At 44.3% G+C, this 15,019-nt stretch overlaps 7 protein-coding genes across 7 annotated transcripts; 6 read left to right on the forward strand and 1 right to left on the reverse strand.

Moving 5' to 3' along the window:
- Nucleotides 1-37: 37 nt before the first annotated feature.
- On the forward strand, nt 38-616 carry LOC6530785. Its single transcript, XM_002091632.4, has 2 exons — nt 38-230; nt 282-616. The coding sequence occupies exons 1-2, from the start codon at nt 38-40 to the stop codon at nt 557-559; spliced, it is 471 nt and encodes a 156-aa protein (XP_002091668.2). The 3' UTR covers nt 560-616.
- A 107-nt stretch (nt 617-723) lies between these two features.
- On the forward strand, nt 724-3,922 carry LOC6530786 (alpha-1,3-mannosyl-glycoprotein 2-beta-N-acetylglucosaminyltransferase). The gene is made up of 7 exons (XM_002091633.4): nt 724-1,773; nt 1,833-2,263; nt 2,325-2,429; nt 2,491-2,581; nt 2,637-2,719; nt 2,778-2,865; nt 2,930-3,922. Exons 1-7 carry the CDS (start codon nt 1,309-1,311, stop codon nt 3,041-3,043), a joined length of 1,377 nt encoding a protein of 458 aa, XP_002091669.1. The 5' UTR covers nt 724-1,308; the 3' UTR covers nt 3,044-3,922.
- Nucleotides 3,923-3,930: 8 nt separating this feature from the next.
- Nucleotides 3,931-6,330, reverse strand: LOC6530787 (ventral anterior homeobox 2a). The gene is made up of 3 exons (XM_002091634.4): nt 5,937-6,330; nt 4,881-5,029; nt 3,931-4,686 (listed from the first exon to the last, which is right to left on the reverse strand). Exons 1-3 carry the CDS (start codon nt 6,172-6,174, stop codon nt 3,931-3,933), a joined length of 1,143 nt encoding a protein of 380 aa, XP_002091670.1. The 5' UTR covers nt 6,175-6,330.
- A 4,940-nt stretch (nt 6,331-11,270) lies between these two features.
- LOC6530788 lies at nt 11,271-12,035 on the forward strand. Its single transcript, XM_002091635.3, has 3 exons — nt 11,271-11,467; nt 11,532-11,575; nt 11,635-12,035. Exons 1-3 carry the CDS (start codon nt 11,374-11,376, stop codon nt 11,812-11,814), a joined length of 318 nt encoding a protein of 105 aa, XP_002091671.1. The 5' UTR covers nt 11,271-11,373; the 3' UTR covers nt 11,815-12,035.
- On the forward strand, nt 12,036-13,026 carry LOC6530789 (trypsin 3A1). Its single transcript, XM_039372405.2, has one exon. The coding sequence runs from the start codon at nt 12,042-12,044 to the stop codon at nt 12,843-12,845; it is 804 nt and encodes a 267-aa protein (XP_039228339.1). The 5' UTR covers nt 12,036-12,041; the 3' UTR covers nt 12,846-13,026.
- Nucleotides 13,027-13,157: 131 nt separating this feature from the next.
- LOC6530790 (cuticle protein 8) lies at nt 13,158-14,037 on the forward strand. The gene is made up of 3 exons (XM_002091637.3): nt 13,158-13,299; nt 13,360-13,716; nt 13,788-14,037. Exons 1-3 carry the CDS (start codon nt 13,279-13,281, stop codon nt 13,968-13,970), a joined length of 561 nt encoding a protein of 186 aa, XP_002091673.1. The 5' UTR covers nt 13,158-13,278; the 3' UTR covers nt 13,971-14,037.
- A 137-nt stretch (nt 14,038-14,174) lies between these two features.
- Nucleotides 14,175-14,761, forward strand: LOC6530791 (general odorant-binding protein 57d). The gene is made up of 2 exons (XM_002091638.3): nt 14,175-14,355; nt 14,406-14,761. Exons 1-2 carry the CDS (start codon nt 14,272-14,274, stop codon nt 14,742-14,744), a joined length of 423 nt encoding a protein of 140 aa, XP_002091674.2. The 5' UTR covers nt 14,175-14,271; the 3' UTR covers nt 14,745-14,761.
- Nucleotides 14,762-15,019: the final 258 nt, after the last annotated feature.

Raw genomic sequence — 15,019 nt, forward strand, 5'->3', positions numbered from 1 at the left:
ATTTGTAGCACAAGCTGAATAGCTGAAATGTGTTGGAATGATCTGGTGGATATATCTAATGTCCCACATCTGCATGCAGATTGTGCATGCGGAGCACCAAGCCTTTCGAATTTCGCGCAATCAAAGCTTGGCCATAGAAGCTATTGATGCACCATCAAAGGAGGGTTCAGTCCCAAAAGAATTTAAAAGCAAAGGAAATCAAAGTGCTATGCGTTTGTATGCCGATTGGGGTAGGTAAATACTTCGATTTGATAGTCCCAAAATAAGTTTTTATATGAAAGGCTACACCATGGACTCCAGAAAACCCCTGAAGCAGCAGTGCCGCTCCACGGGCTACCAAAATGAATTTTCTTGGTTGGCTGTTAAGAACAGAAACCGGGTGATCGAGGAACCTCGCCGTTTTTTAAAGGATCTGCGTAGTGATATGTACAAAAAAGCGGATGCTGAGAAATGCCATCAGCCGGAAATGCGGAATGTCCAGGAATTTCTTGAGTGCCAAGTGCGCAGGCATATGCGACTGGAGTTGCACATACCCAAGTATCCCAATGTTCCAACATAAAGAAATTAAATCTTAACAATTAAATAAAATCGAATTCAAAATTACCGCCAAAGTGAATGGGAATGCCCCTACTAAAGATTTCTGTGTGACGCGTTAGTGCGTTATGGCACGCCACACCGATAGTATCGAGCGAAGGGCCACAGTTGCCCCATCTCTAAAACGCTGGCGTTTCACGAAATGGTTTACATTTTGAATTTAAACAAATTACGGCCGAACACGTAACCAGTGGTTGTCAGTGGAAGCTGGACCACACAGCCAAACAATCGACCTCTGACCTCCAATCGGCAAACAAGCCAATCGAACTTCCAGCGCATCCGTTGAGCGTGTGACACATCCACAATTCGATTAGCACACACAGATTCGTTCCGAATCCCCGAATCCAAAATCTAAAATCCAAATTCCCGAGAATTGGCGAAATCTGCCAGCTTGGCGGTCGCTGGAGTGTGACGTGTGACCGGCGACAGCTAGTCATACATATTCAGTAGATGCCGAGGCATCCAGCTGGGCCCGTGCCCGTGCCCGATGCTGGACACGCTTGTTGGACACGGCTGCTCGACACGGCTGCTCGGCTGTAGAGGAAGGGCCGGCCGAGGGCTTCCAATCCCACCGAATCCGTATCCAAATCCGATCGCCAATGCCGCTGCTGTGCTAGTGACGCACTGCAGCAGACGCCCACCAGCACCACCTGCACCACCTGCACCGCCAACACCACCAGCACCAGCAACACCCACCAATTCCCTCCCAAGAAGATGCGAACGCGCAAGGTGCTTTTGGTAATTGGCTTTCTGGTTACGTGGACCTATGCCACCTACTACCTGCTGTTGCGCCAAACGGGCATCCACACCAGCCGGCATCAGGCGCTGCAGGCCTACAAGCTCAACTCCCAGGCACGCGATGCCAGTCTGCAGAGCCATCATCTGGCCAAGAACGTGTTTGAGTTCGTCAAGCTGAAGTATTTGGCGAAGCAACCAACGCCGGTGGCATCCACGCCGCAGATTAGCATCGTTGCCGCCGAAATATCGGCGGAGCTGCCCGAGCAGCATGTGGCCAAGGTGGCCACGGCACGGATTCCAACGAAAACATATCTGGCCAATGGCGAGCCCGTCTTTCCAGTCCTGGTCTTCGCCTGCAATCGGGTGTCCGTGAAGAAGTGCATCGACAACTTGGTTCAGTACAGGCCCAGCGTTGAGCAGTTCCCCATTATCGTGTCACAGGTGGGTCTCCATTAATGTTCCCGAAATGAAATCCCTCTTATACTAATGCTCTACCACAGGACTGCGGCGATGAGCCCACCAAGGAGACAATTCTCTCGTATGGCAAGCAGGTCACCCTCATCGAGCAGCCTGATCTTAGCGACATCACCGTGCTGCCAAAGGAGAAGAAGTTCAAGGGCTACTACAAGATAGCCAGACACTACGGCTGGGCGTTGAACACCACCTTCGGTGTGGGCTTCGAGTTCGTGATAATCGTCGAGGACGATCTCAATGTGGCACCCGACTTTTTCGAGTACTTCCTGGGCACGCACAAGCTGCTCAAGCAGGACCCCAGCCTGTGGTGCGTGTCCGCGTGGAATGACAATGGCAAGGCTGCTGTTGTGGACGCTGCACAGCCGGAGCTGCTCTATCGCACCGATTTCTTCCCCGGTCTCGGCTGGATGCTCACCAAAGATCTGTGGGCCGAGCTGTCGGTCAAATGGCCCAAATCGTGAGTGGGGCAAATTATGCCGTTTGTTAGCCAATCGCTAATTGCACATTAACTTTTCTAGCTTCTGGGATGATTGGATACGTCATCCCGCCCAGCGCAAAGATCGCGTGTGCATCAGGCCCGAAATATCGCGTACTCGCACGTTTGGAAAAATAGGCGTATCCAAGTAAGAGATAATGAGCACTGAATGGAACGTGCCAGCTAATAATGATTTGGTTTTTCAACAGCGGTTTGTTCTTCGATAAGTATCTGAAGCACATTAAACTGAGCGAGGACTTTGTGCAGTTTACAAAACTGAATATGAGCTACCTGCTGAAGGTAGGTAAACCAATGCATTGTTGCTTCATTGCATTAACGAACCTTTCATGTTTAGCACAATTACGATAACACGTTTCTGCGGCGCGTTTATACGTATCCCATTGTTACGTACGATGAGCTGCGGCGCAACCTGATCAGGTGAGTTTTTATAAAGAAAGTACACTATAATTTCAATGTAATTCCAATGATGTTACAGAATTGAAGGTCCAGTTCGCATTCAATACACTACTAGGGAACAGTACAAGCGGACAACTAAGATGCTGGGGCTTATGGATGATTTCAAGGTATATGAATTGATCTCATAGCTGGAAACCATGTTTAATACTATATGATTCCTAATGCCAACAGAGTGGTGTTCCCCGGACTGCCTATCATGGCATCGTCTCCTTTTATTACAACAAACGACGCGTGCACCTGGCACCCAACGCCAACTGGAAGGGCTACGAGCTCTCTTGGAGCTAACGACGCTAAGGACGGAATACCGCCAACTCCAACTCCACCTCCATTACCACGCAGCTAGCTCCGTGTGCTTGTAATACCAAAAAATAGCCCTATGAAATTTAATTATTATTTGACGAATTAGCTAAGTTGTAACTACGGAATCTCGCCGAACAGCCGACGCTGTTCAAAGCCATCGCGTAGGCAGGAGTACTGGGAGATAGCCCTGATATTTTATAGAAAACGCAATTGGTCTGCTCCAGCACCCTAACCTACGGACTTACTGTTGGCTTAACATAATCGAATCAAATGAGTCTCCACTATGTATAGTAGTTAAACGAACTGTGTGTGTGGCACGAGCCAAAAGTGTTCCATTTTAGCACACAAGCCACACAAGCAACGCAATGAATTGTAAATAAGTCAGTGTCGTTCGCTATTGTTACAGCTCTCTCTAACAATTTATCGTGTTAAATTGCAAATAGTTATAGCAATGGTTAAGTTATAGTACTCAGCGTGTAATTTCTAGCAATTAAGTTGATCCAACTAGAGTTCTAACGGCAACGGACGTGTAATATTTGTGATTTTTTGATTATTTAATTTACATTTATTAATTGTTGAGAGCCAGTCAGTAAATACCCAGTAATACCCGACCCACAATGTAACATAGAATAGCAATAACTAGCGCTAGTACTACAACCAGAACAGAAACTAGACCAGTGCTCAGCCACATGGGGTACGCCAGTGATCCCGGCCAGGTCTGAAAGTGTGCCACTCTCAGCTAGTTGTAATGGAACCTACACAGACAAGACACCTACTCTACCCCCTATGACTACCCTTTGTATGAGCATATTTTTGTGTATGAGAGACGTACGGAGACGGAACATAAATTCTAAAGACAAGAAATCGCTGTTTCACTCCACAGCCGGTGGCTCCTCATCCTCGTCCAGATGCTCGCAGTCAATGTCGCTGCACTCGGACTCCGATTGCGTGGGTCTGCGGCTTCTTTGGGCCTGGTTTAAGCCCTCGTGGCCGTAGGATGTTGCTGCTCCAGCGGCTGGAGTGCTGCGTTGCTGCAGAAAGTTGGCATTGGCATCCCCAAAGACGCGTTCCAGTTCGGCCAGTCCATTGGAGGTGCCGTTTTCCGTTTCCGGCGGCAGTGTCGCATACTTCATCTGCAGATAGCTTTCGCTGGACGGCAGCGACGCCGCGTAGTCCACATAGCTGGCCGCATATGGCTTGCATCGCGGGATGTAGCTGGCTGAAGGCACACCGCCCGTCGGTGACTTGGCCACGCCAAAGGGCAGCGCGAAGTTCAACGGTTGTCCACGTGCCAGAATCGCGTTACGGGCACTCTCCATCACACTGGGTCCCGGCAACGGCGGCATGGCGCCGCTCGTCGCATACGGACGCATGGGTGAGCCGTTGGCCACCGTGGCCGTGGCCGTTGCCATGGGAGGAGCGGAGCCACTGCCGTTCAGCATGATGGACTGTATGGGCGTGGGACCCGTTGGCGTTTGGCTGAACAGCCAAAGGCGATCGCCAACCACCATGGGCCTGGCCAATCCGCCGATGCCCAGCTGGGCGTAGTAGTGCGAGGCCAGCGTTTCCACGTCCGAGGTGTACTTGCGCTTCCACTTGGTGCGGCGGTTCTGGAACCAGATCTTGATCTGTAATTAATGTGGAAGAAAAGAGTTGGTTTATTATCTGCAAGGCAGGCAAAGTGTATCCATTGGATACAAACTATTTAAGATGCTATTTCGGATGGATTGGCAAACTTGTATCCTTTACTGCAGCTTTGAATTGGTAGTTGTTAAGCTATTGATACATATTGATAAATTCTTAAAAGGACTCCACTCCTCACCTGCGTTTCTGTGAGCTGCAGCTGCTTGGCCAGCGACGTTCGCTTGGCCACCGAGAGATACTTTCCCCTCTCGAACTCCGTTTCCAGGGCTTTAATTTGGGCCGCCGAGAAGGCGGTTCTCGGCCTCTTTTTGCGATCATCACCAAGGCCTGCAATGGAATAAAATCGGGAGGGAAATCGAAATCCAAATTAGACATTTATTGCTACCGACAGCGGCTATTCCTGCGCACACACGGTGCCAACTATTTTCGCCTAATTGTAATTTGTCGATCCGTTGGCACGGTTGTAAGTACATACATACAAAATGCCCCATCGCACCGCAAACCCCTTGAATTACAAATAAGATTGTTGCATTTCACTTAGCCAAGGCGTCTAATTGGCCATTTTGGCATACATTCTCTTGGCCGACCGAAAACAAATAGCCATATAAATTCCTTCTCTACGGGTGGAAGAATATCTCCTTTGTCTGCGTTGTGACACTTGCATCATTAGCACACTGCGTTGGAGGCGGTGGCGGCGGACACAGATGTGGATATGGATATGGATGGCGTATTCTCTGTCACCCAAAAGCTAATTTCTGATCATTTGTTTCTTGATCGCACGGATGACAGATGAGATCATTCAGCCACAAGCACTCATTCGTTCAGGTGGGAAACTCATTGCATATTTATATCCTATAATGAACGACTGTGCTAAGCTGGTTGTGGGTCATTTTATTGGGGGTACATTATCTTCTAGAGCATAATGTCTGAATTTTCAATTTGTATGTAATATTGTTTTATTCGAAAGGTTTTACAATGTTCAAATAAAGAGATTTTGTAACAAATACTTGTTATTTCTAAACTTAAAACCCCCAAAGTCTGATGTTTTGGATGTCATGAAATTTATCCTGGGCAGTTCAGGATAAATCTCTAAAGGAAGTATAAATCTATAAGGGAATGCTACTAATCTTTAAGCTCTTTTTTTTATGGGCAATATAATAGCAATCTTTTAGAAACCTAGAACTCTTGTCAATGTAAATCTTTTTCTGTGTTTTAGCAAATCAATCATACGCACCGTTTCCATCATCGGAGGCCAAATCGATATCACTTTTGCCGTCGTCCATGTTGTCCTCCAAGCAACTAGAAGTTGCCGGACTGGACACCCGGGAAACACCAACACATTGACCACCACGACCACTTTCATCCTGCACCGAGTCTTCGAAGGATGTGGAGTTACGCATATCCGGCTTGGCCAGAATTTGTTCGATGGAAAAACTGTGTGGATACCGACGCACTGCCGATTGCGAGTTCATCTTGCCACCGATTTGAGCGATAAATATTTTAGAGATACACTTATTATCAAGTCAAGTCCCGGAGGGCAACAGCGCGCGTCGAGATCTTACGGAAAACTAATTTCAATACTCGGAGCATCCTGCTCACTGGCCGATTTTTCAAGATGATCGCCTGGCGGGGCGGAGCCTAAAATCATCTATCTCTCAACCGCTCACACTGTATGCCCAAGCAGAAGGACAGAACGGAACAGATGCATATTATACGATTTTCACAGAAGACGACACACAAGATCGTTTATTTTTAAAACATGTGTGAAATGTTGGCGTGGAGGGCGTGTCTTCTAGGTTTTTGAAATTGTTTTTGTCGCCTTGCCCGTGATTAAAAGTCATAATTTTTGGCTAATTGTCTACAAGTAGCGCTATTTAATATTTCGATGGCTTGCTAAATATATTTAATACGTTTGCCAACATATTTTTCATTCATTTGATTAATGAGCGGGCGAGCAGTTGTCTTGACTGGATTTGGTTTTAGTGCTTTGGTGTGCGGGCACGTGTCCTCTTTTGGGGTAAAAGCAAAATCTTTGAAAATGTAGCATTTCAAGCATAATGAACCCACAGTACATGAATTTTACTTCATTTGTAAAGAGGTTTTAAAATGAGCAAGAAAATAATAAACTAACAATCATTTGTTAAAAATATTGCAGATGACAAAAAGGGTGTTAATAACAACATTCTTAAAGTGTATCCGGTGTTATGTTTAAATTTAAGAAATTGTTTTTTTAAAAACCCATATACTCAATAATATATTAAATATGATTCAATATCATTGGTTCAGTTTTCCTTTCACATTCAATATTATCTTTTCATATTTGTGAGACTAAAACTTATTTGTATGAATGCCAAGCCCCAAGCCCCCTGTAAAAGTTTCATTAATTCGAAATTATGAACACATAATTCAGATGCTGGGAAATGGAAAAGGGGCACTGAGGATCCCAATGGAGGGGAGGATCTGAGAAATTAGCTGGCGGCCTGGCTGACACTAGTTTCCAATTGGCCAGCAGCCAACTCCACGTCATCTACTGGGCTACAGGGTGCCGCTCCTGGACGCGGATGCCCCATGATAACGTCTTCATTATTCAGGCGCGAATTGAACAAAATATCTGAAAACACGTTAATTAGTCGCCGAGATGCGAGTGCAAAAGGGGGGGAAGGGCATCCATTTAGCCGGCCGAGCTGTCAGTTTGATTTAATTTAATGAGAATTCTGGCGGGGATTCGGATGCGAATGGAGGGGGATCTAGATCTGCTTATGAGGCCGCATGCCCGAGTGTCGCGGGCACTCAAATCAAAATGACAACTTAATTTTCATAATTGCGCTTAATGAATATTCGACTATTGCTTGCCATATTTCAAATTCCACTGCCAGACAGAATGCAGACTTTGTTTCGACTTCGTCATTTTTGGGCATTTACCAATTTGTTGGCCATTGGTCATCTTCATAGGGAATCATTTATCGAATCTTATTTAATTTTATCTATAATAAAAAGGCTCTTTTGTTTAATGTCAATATATTGAGTATAAATGAATATTATAAATATCATCACATTTCTCTCAAGGCATTTAATGATATGTATAAGCAATAAGATTCTCTGCATGACATATTTTGCATTCCCCTAACCACTTTGTTCTGTCTTAGGAATTTCGAGTCAATTAAGGATCTTTTGGCCCTCAGATCCGCTATTGCATAAGATGCCAACCATAACCATAACCCAAAGCCTAACCAGATCAGTTCGTTTGGGGGATCGCATTTAACGTTAAATGGAGCGCAGTCGCGTCAGAATTTAATTAATAACCGAGCATGCATCTTCATTATAAATCATCACTTCTCGAGTGTTTGTCAGGCGCACGCAGCATAAATCACGGCCGGAGTTGCACTGCCAGTCGCGTGGAACAGTCCGTCCTCCGGCCGGAATCTCGATGTTTTTTTGTGCCCTCTTTTTGTCATCGCAGCCAGCTAATGATGCATCAAGTCCTGCGGGGCGTTAGCTATGTACATCTAACTGCGACCTCGCTGGCACTTCGATCATTGGGCTGCGCCGGACTAACATCTGTATCTGTATCATTGTATCTGTATCTTTGTATCTGTATGTGGATCGTTGACACTCCCACGCCATTGACTCTCGGATATTCCTGTGGTTTCCGATTACGCTCCAAAGGTGATGTTGGGACTTCTTTTGCCGGCGAGCATTGAACTCTTTGGAAATCGTATCCTGATTAATTGGTTGGGTTGTCTATTTGTTTGCTCGAAGCTAATTTGTGTGAAGACCTAATAGAGCTAGTTGAAGAAATTTAAAACCCTGATTTTAAAGGATTAATTGAAGAAGAAATTTTAAAGCAAATCTTAGAGAGCCATTCCTTACAAGTAATATAAATATATATAAAGTAAATTATGAATAAAGTATAATATGTTAACCAATTGAAATTTTAAGTCCTAAACTAACTAAAAAGATACTTTGGGTTAGAACACTAATTTAAGATATTTTTGGGAGTATCCGTTAATGCGGAAATTAAATGCAGATTGCATTATCCTGCCAAAAGAGCGCCATAAATATCAGTGATGAATCTTAGCTCCTCCACCCATCTTGTGCTGTTAATTTCATTCATAAAACTTCCTCGGGCAGAGCAGAAAAGCAGCCTACGCCTTATAAACTGACAGATATAAATAATAATTAAGAAAAAATGAGAGAGAATGAACTGCATATTATTAATTTAATGTGCGCTCGTCTCGAATTCGGTGTTTTGGGGATGGGAAGTGAGTTCAGTTCCCAGTTCCCAGTTCTCTGTTCTCGTTGCACTTTTCTGAGAAACATGCTTGGGGAGGAGCTCGAGGAGTAAAAGGCGTCATTCCGTCATTCCGTGGTGTGTTTATGTTGCAGGCGAGCAGACAAGACTCATAAATTACGACCAATTATCAAATTAGATTTTTACAAAACATGCAGCTTAAATCATAAAGGAGTGTTTCGCTTTTTTTTACGACACTATCAACCAGATTCCGGTGCCACTTCTCGGATTTCCCTGCCTTTATAGTGTTTTATTTGTATTTCAGTTTCAGTTTCGAATCAAATGGTGAATCAATTCGGATTCATGGGCTGCTGATGGCGGCAATTAAAGGAAAAGCTGTGCAATTGGAAAAATTAGCAGACAATGTGAGCCCTGACAACCACGGGCAATTAATTTGGTGTAATTACTCAGGACTGAGTGACAGATCTGGAGACTGGATGCATCTGTATCTGTTGCCTTTATTTGTATCTCAAGTGAGTGTGCGGAGTGCGCTGTGTTGCCACCTCAACGCATCGATGGGATTCTCCTCGATCTCCAACAATTGCGGCGGCATTTTAACGAGCCAAATGGGTTGGCATCTCCCCTCGAGTGGCGGAAAATTGGCCCCCATCCTCAAGTCCTCGAATGAGAAAGGGGTGCAGATACTCTAGTGACTCTACTAATTGACATCGGCAGTCTGGCCTGCGTGATATCAAACAGTTTTACGCACAAATTGAAACTGATAATTGTGGCGGGCAGATTTATGGGCTCAAGTGATGAGCATATGTTTTAATTAATTTCCAAGAAATTATTCACGAGTAAATGCTTTGCTAAAAGCCAAGATCAGCTTCCATATAGCCAGGTGGTAATGCCGATGCTTGACGTCCATGTGATACATTGTGTATATATGGTTATATTTGAGGTAATTATGACAAATGTCTAACCCGAACATGAGCCCTCCTAATGCCACATAATAACCCAAACATTCTTTGTGTTGGATACCGATGTGGTGGGGATACAGATGCCCCTCCTTCCTCCAGTTTTTGTGGCCACATCTGCATGACATTTTTTGCTGTTGTCTTGTTTGGGGCTCGCGACATTTTCTCGAGACGCCGCCATCCGAGGGAGATTAATGCGGTGAGGAAAATCATAAATTAATTAGAAGCGGTCTAGTCCAGCCTGGAGGGAAATCTCGATCTTTTGCCGATGATGCAGATGCTCATGCCTATTGCTGACACTTAGCGGCAATTTATTGTCATTAGGGGAGTTGGAGATGGAAATGGGTGGGTCGCAATGAACTACAGGTGTTGGCACAGAATCGCTTAATTAGCCTTTATTATTAGCTACGATGTGGCAACTAAGTGGCCAAATGTGGGGGAACCATCGCCTTTGGACCCCCAACTCCTACCAACTCCTACCACTTACTTCCTGTTTTGAAAGTTGGCGCCTAATGCCGACGTTTAGGGACAATTAGCGACACGCCTTTTGGCGCCAGGCAGCATGGAATTTTGAATAGATTTTTCTTTGGGGGAAATCTACGCATATGAGTGCCTGTAATCCGAATGAGAGCCAGGATGAACTGAAGGGTCAGGTTCAGTGCATTCCACTCTGTCGTCAGTGTGTCGCGACTTCAGCATCCTGCCGACGGGATCCTGTAATGCAGCGAGGCTCCAAGGATCATGCAGCAAGTGGGGCAAGGTTTCTTCCAAGGAATTGTGTCTTTATATGAAAAATTCAAGAAATATATTGCTTATTTAGTTGGCAACTTCAATAGCAATATACTTTATGTGCCTTTTAATAAGTTAAGTTCAATTTAAACACAACTATTTCACCAAATTTTAAACTTTAAAATAAGGAAATTATTTCAACTCCGAAAAATTTTTTGAAAAAAATTCCGACAGAATAAATAGTATTACAACAGAAAAGTTAGATAGTAAGATAGTAATAAATGTCAGCGGTAACCATTGTTTAAAAAAAATTGAATTTTGATTGTTTTATGACATTTTAGAAAATGTATTGAATATGAATAAATAGTCTCGTTTTTCATAGAACATATTACTTAAAAAACAATTGAAAACATAGATTTATATTTATGGCGTTTTTTCCAGTTTTTTTTAATTAAATATTATTCCGAAAAGCAGCATTAAAAGTCTACAACGTTTTTTGTAGACTATATATATTCTCTTCATGTGAATTCGCTCTGAACTCTAAGGTTTCAGTCATCGCTTATTGCTTAGCAAAGCTTTCCACCTAAAGGCAACTGCGAAGTCTCACTTTAATTCCTTACGGTTACATTGGTCACACTGCTCTTAATGGGTGTAATCTTTCTCAGCTGTTTTACCTTGACTTTGTTTACATTTTTCGGGTTTATTAACGCTTAAACAAAGTTTAACCATAAAAAATGGCCTCAGCAACCAGTTCAAGTGCTCGACATTTATTCGACGAGTCCAAGAAGCGTCTGTGTGCCCGCGTGGGTGTGAATGTGAATAATTTGGGTAAGTTGCAATTTGGCCATCTCAGTAAAATCGATATGAAGTCTGACTTTTGGGTGTTCAATAGGTTCTGTGGCCCGCCAAGTGGTTCGAGGTTCTAAGAGCAATGAGGTGAGCTAAGACTTATATTCCTTGGATGATAAATACTAATGTACTCGTTGCACCCACAGATCATGCACCAAACCCTGAAGAACTTCACCCAAGTGGACGTGGTCTCGGATTATAGCCACCAGAATCTGCAGAAGATGACGCTGATCCTGCAGCACGTGGGCTACCAGTACGATGTGATGCAGGACAGTGTCAACCACCTGGATTACCTCAAGGAGCAGGTGACAGCCATGGAAAGATGATTGGAAGAGCAAAAGCCTAGACACTAGCAGCCCCCTTGACCTCCGCCGTCAGTTTGTCCAAAGCCATCTATCCATAAATATCTATAAATCCCGAAAGATAGACCCAGAAGGTCAAGGGCCACCAAAAGAGTGTGGTCTGCCGATAAGATAAGCCGTGTGACTTGGAGTTCCCCTATAAAAGAACTGAACCACAGTGATTTCCATCGCAGTTGGCAATCAAAGAAAAAATGATGAGCTTGGATTTGAGACTGGCAGTAGCCCTCTGGCTAATCTGGACGACGGCTGCCCAGAACTCGACGGACGGCGGACAGGATGGCCGCATTGTCGGAGGCTGGGAGACGCGCATCACCTTCTTTCCGCACCAAGTATCCCTGCAGTTGGGCACCCGCCACGCATGCGGTGGCACTATCATGACGCCCACTATCATCTTGACTGCTGCTCACTGTGTGCTGGAGTACAGCAAACCGCAATATTACGTGATTCGAGCCGGATCCAGCGACTGGGCCAAAGGCGGCAGCTATATTCGCGTCCAACGGATCATACCGCATCCCAAGTTCCATGAGCCCACGAGGATGAACAATGATATTGCCATTGTTCAGCTGCAGCAACCCCTTGTCTATAGCCAGGATATACGACCCATTAGCTTGGCCACCAATCAGGACACCGTAATGCCTACTGCCCAGCTTTTTGTAAGCGGGTGGGGCAGCACGTCCCTCTCACAAATGCAGCCGGAAAAGCGTCTTCGCTACACAGTTGTCCATCTGAGTGATCATAATCAGTGTGCCAGGAACTATTTTGGAGCTGGCACTGTAACCAACACCATGTTCTGTGCGGGAACTCAGGTGGGAGGAAGAGATAGCTGCCAGGGAGATTCGGGAGGTCCACTTGTCACATCTATAGATGGCCAAATGAAACTCTACGGCATTGTGTCCTGGGGATTCGGATGTGCAAACGCCATGTTTCCTGGAGTTTACACTAAAGTTTCCGCCTATGACGACTGGATAGCGCAGACAATTGAGGAGCTGGTCTAGCCTAATTTTTAACTGTATTACTACATAGAAATAATAGTCAAAACCACTGCTACTTTTAAGTTATGACATATTCCATATATACTAATAACAAATCTAATGTGTAAGACTTTTCACCTCTGTAAATTAACTTTATTAAATGCCAATAACTTGCTAATTCTCAAGTTCAGATGACTAACCAAAATCCTAAAATGTTACTTATTGAAAACCAATTTGTTAATTCAACTTTAATGTCAAATTACCTTGTTTATGAATGCAAAATGTAAAAACAAGTTTTGGATTCGTGGATTAGCCGATCGTAGTGGCATATTAAATGCGCATCTCGGCACTCCGAATACCAGTTTTTGGCTCTTACGAACTGCGAATACCGAAGTGTTGTCCAAGTCAACGCCAGTTACCAATCGCAACTTGAGTAGAGAGGCAACACAACCCAGCCATGAAGCAGTTTATAGTTTTGGTAAGTGAGCGACTACATCAGATATTACTCAACTACAACTCTTCCTGTTTGCATGTCAAGGTCGCTTGTTTGCTGGGAGCCGCTACGGCCGATGTTTCCCATCTGGTCACCCCGGAACCGAAGGTTCCAGCATGTCCGTATGTGTTCAGCTACCAGGCTGGTCGAGCTCCTGGCCATGTGGACCGCCAGCATACTGAGGTGTCCGATGGCTCGGGTGTGATTCGCGGCGCTTTCTCCTATGTGGACCCCAAGAACCAGGTGCGCACCGTGCAGTATGTGGCGGATGAGCACGGTTTTCATCCTCAGCTGAGCCACAAACTGGAGGACAGTGCCGCCGTCCAGGCAGCCAAGCAAAGGCATTTCGCTGCCTACAATCGCATTGCGCAAGAGCATGCCAACCACACACCAGGCCAAGTGGTGAGTGTTCCGTGCACAGGTGTGGCCCCAAATCGTTTGTAATGATGCATTGTCTTCCACACCCTATGTAGGCACTAGATAATGCTCCGCATGCCAGCGCCGCCGTTGCACATGCCACCCAGAAGCACCTGAGCGCCTTCGAGCGGATCGCCGCCGAGCACGCGGCCATTGGACGCCAACAGGAGGCACAGCGTCTGGCACTGGCCGCTCAATCCGAGCATGGAGGGATCGAGGATGGTCAGTACCATCCATAAGAGGTGCTGTGCCGAAACAGTCTGCTGAATGATATGAAAATAAATGGATAGTTTCAACAAACATCAATATTATCTGTTTAAATGTAGCAGTATAAAAAAATAAGTTAATTATTTTGTATAATAGTTTTTGTTCTGCAGTATCCGATTTTTATAAACAGCGCTTTGTTAAGTACACGATTTCTGTACAATCAGATAGCATTCTATACTTTTAATGGATACCTTTTCTTTGTGTCAAAATGTTTTGCGATTCATTCGGGTAGATTAGTTGGTCATCATGGGAGTAAAATGTATTTAGTTTTCTATGATATCTTCAACTAGTTTGATGTCTGGCAAAATGTCTGTGAGACTCTTACTTTGTATAACTTTTATGTTAAGATATCAGTTTGTAAGTATAAGTATTGCTAAGAAAATGTATATAAAATACTCCCCTTTTAGAGCAATTCCGAGTTCTACGATCCGTGCACCCATGCAAATGGAATAGATGAAGATGAAGCTGAAGCGGCTGTTGGGGACTGGCCTCAAAATCTAAATTTGACCAGCGTAAATAGGAGCCACAAGTGTTATGTGATCTGCATTTTGCAATATTACAACATTGTATCCACCTCTGGCGAAATAACTTTGGGCAAGTACTACGATACTGGGGTTATTGATGAGTTTGCGGTGGCACCTAAAATCAATCTATGCCGATATAAGTTTAGAAAAGAAAAGGATTTTTGTGAGCGAATGTTCGCTGTATTCAATTGTTTAAGGCAAGACTTATTAATAAACTCATAAAAAATTGCTGTAATGTATAAGTTGGTTTTTTATTTTGACTTAAAAAATGAATGCCGGGTGTGAAGTGCGTGGTATGGAGTTCGTGATTCATTGTCAAAATAATCCATGAAATTACTATACATATATGCGATTGCCACACAGTTCTCGTTTATATTAAATCATTTCTATTATTTATTAATAAGTCACTTATCAATTTAAATAATGGTAATTTAAATCGCGGAATGTGTGTGCAATTACAAATGTAATTATCCATTATACAAAAAAGTAATTGCCTC

This window comes from Drosophila yakuba, chromosome 2R (assembly GCF_016746365.2).
Source record: "Drosophila yakuba strain Tai18E2 chromosome 2R, Prin_Dyak_Tai18E2_2.1, whole genome shotgun sequence".
Lineage (NCBI taxonomy): Eukaryota > Metazoa > Arthropoda > Insecta > Diptera > Drosophilidae > Drosophila > Drosophila yakuba.

Excerpts from the sequence above, each read along its gene's own strand:
- LOC6530785 (XM_002091632.4), top strand. The coding sequence starts at position 38 with ATGATCTGGTGGATATATCTAATGTCCCACATCTGCATGCAGATTGTG. Across the intron at positions 231-281 it reads GCGTTTGTATGCCGATTGGG|GCTACACCATGGACTCCAGA; the intron begins GTAGGTAAATAC and ends TTTATATGAAAG.
- LOC6530786 (XM_002091633.4), top strand. The coding sequence starts at position 1,309 with ATGCGAACGCGCAAGGTGCTTTTGGTAATTGGCTTTCTGGTTACGTGG. Across the intron at positions 2,264-2,324 it reads TCGGTCAAATGGCCCAAATC|CTTCTGGGATGATTGGATAC; the intron begins GTGAGTGGGGCA and ends TAACTTTTCTAG. Across the intron at positions 2,582-2,636 it reads ATATGAGCTACCTGCTGAAG|CACAATTACGATAACACGTT; the intron begins GTAGGTAAACCA and ends TTTCATGTTTAG.
- LOC6530787 (XM_002091634.4), bottom strand. The coding sequence starts at position 6,174 with ATGAACTCGCAATCGGCAGTGCGTCGGTATCCACACAGTTTTTCCATC. Across the intron at positions 5,030-5,936 it reads GGCCTCCGATGATGGAAACG|GCCTTGGTGATGATCGCAAA; the intron begins GTGCGTATGATT and ends ATTCCATTGCAG. Across the intron at positions 4,687-4,880 it reads TGCAGCTCACAGAAACGCAG|ATCAAGATCTGGTTCCAGAA; the intron begins GTGAGGAGTGGA and ends CATTAATTACAG.
- LOC6530788 (XM_002091635.3), top strand. The coding sequence starts at position 11,374 with ATGGCCTCAGCAACCAGTTCAAGTGCTCGACATTTATTCGACGAGTCC. Across the intron at positions 11,468-11,531 it reads TGTGAATGTGAATAATTTGG|GTTCTGTGGCCCGCCAAGTG; the intron begins GTAAGTTGCAAT and ends GGTGTTCAATAG. Across the intron at positions 11,576-11,634 it reads GAGGTTCTAAGAGCAATGAG|ATCATGCACCAAACCCTGAA; the intron begins GTGAGCTAAGAC and ends TTGCACCCACAG.
- LOC6530789 (XM_039372405.2), top strand. The coding sequence starts at position 12,042 with ATGATGAGCTTGGATTTGAGACTGGCAGTAGCCCTCTGGCTAATCTGG.
- LOC6530790 (XM_002091637.3), top strand. The coding sequence starts at position 13,279 with ATGAAGCAGTTTATAGTTTTG. Across the intron at positions 13,300-13,359 it reads TGAAGCAGTTTATAGTTTTG|GTCGCTTGTTTGCTGGGAGC; the intron begins GTAAGTGAGCGA and ends TTGCATGTCAAG. Across the intron at positions 13,717-13,787 it reads ACCACACACCAGGCCAAGTG|GCACTAGATAATGCTCCGCA; the intron begins GTGAGTGTTCCG and ends CACCCTATGTAG.
- LOC6530791 (XM_002091638.3), top strand. The coding sequence starts at position 14,272 with ATGATATCTTCAACTAGTTTGATGTCTGGCAAAATGTCTGTGAGACTC. Across the intron at positions 14,356-14,405 it reads TTATGTTAAGATATCAGTTT|AGCAATTCCGAGTTCTACGA; the intron begins GTAAGTATAAGT and ends CTCCCCTTTTAG.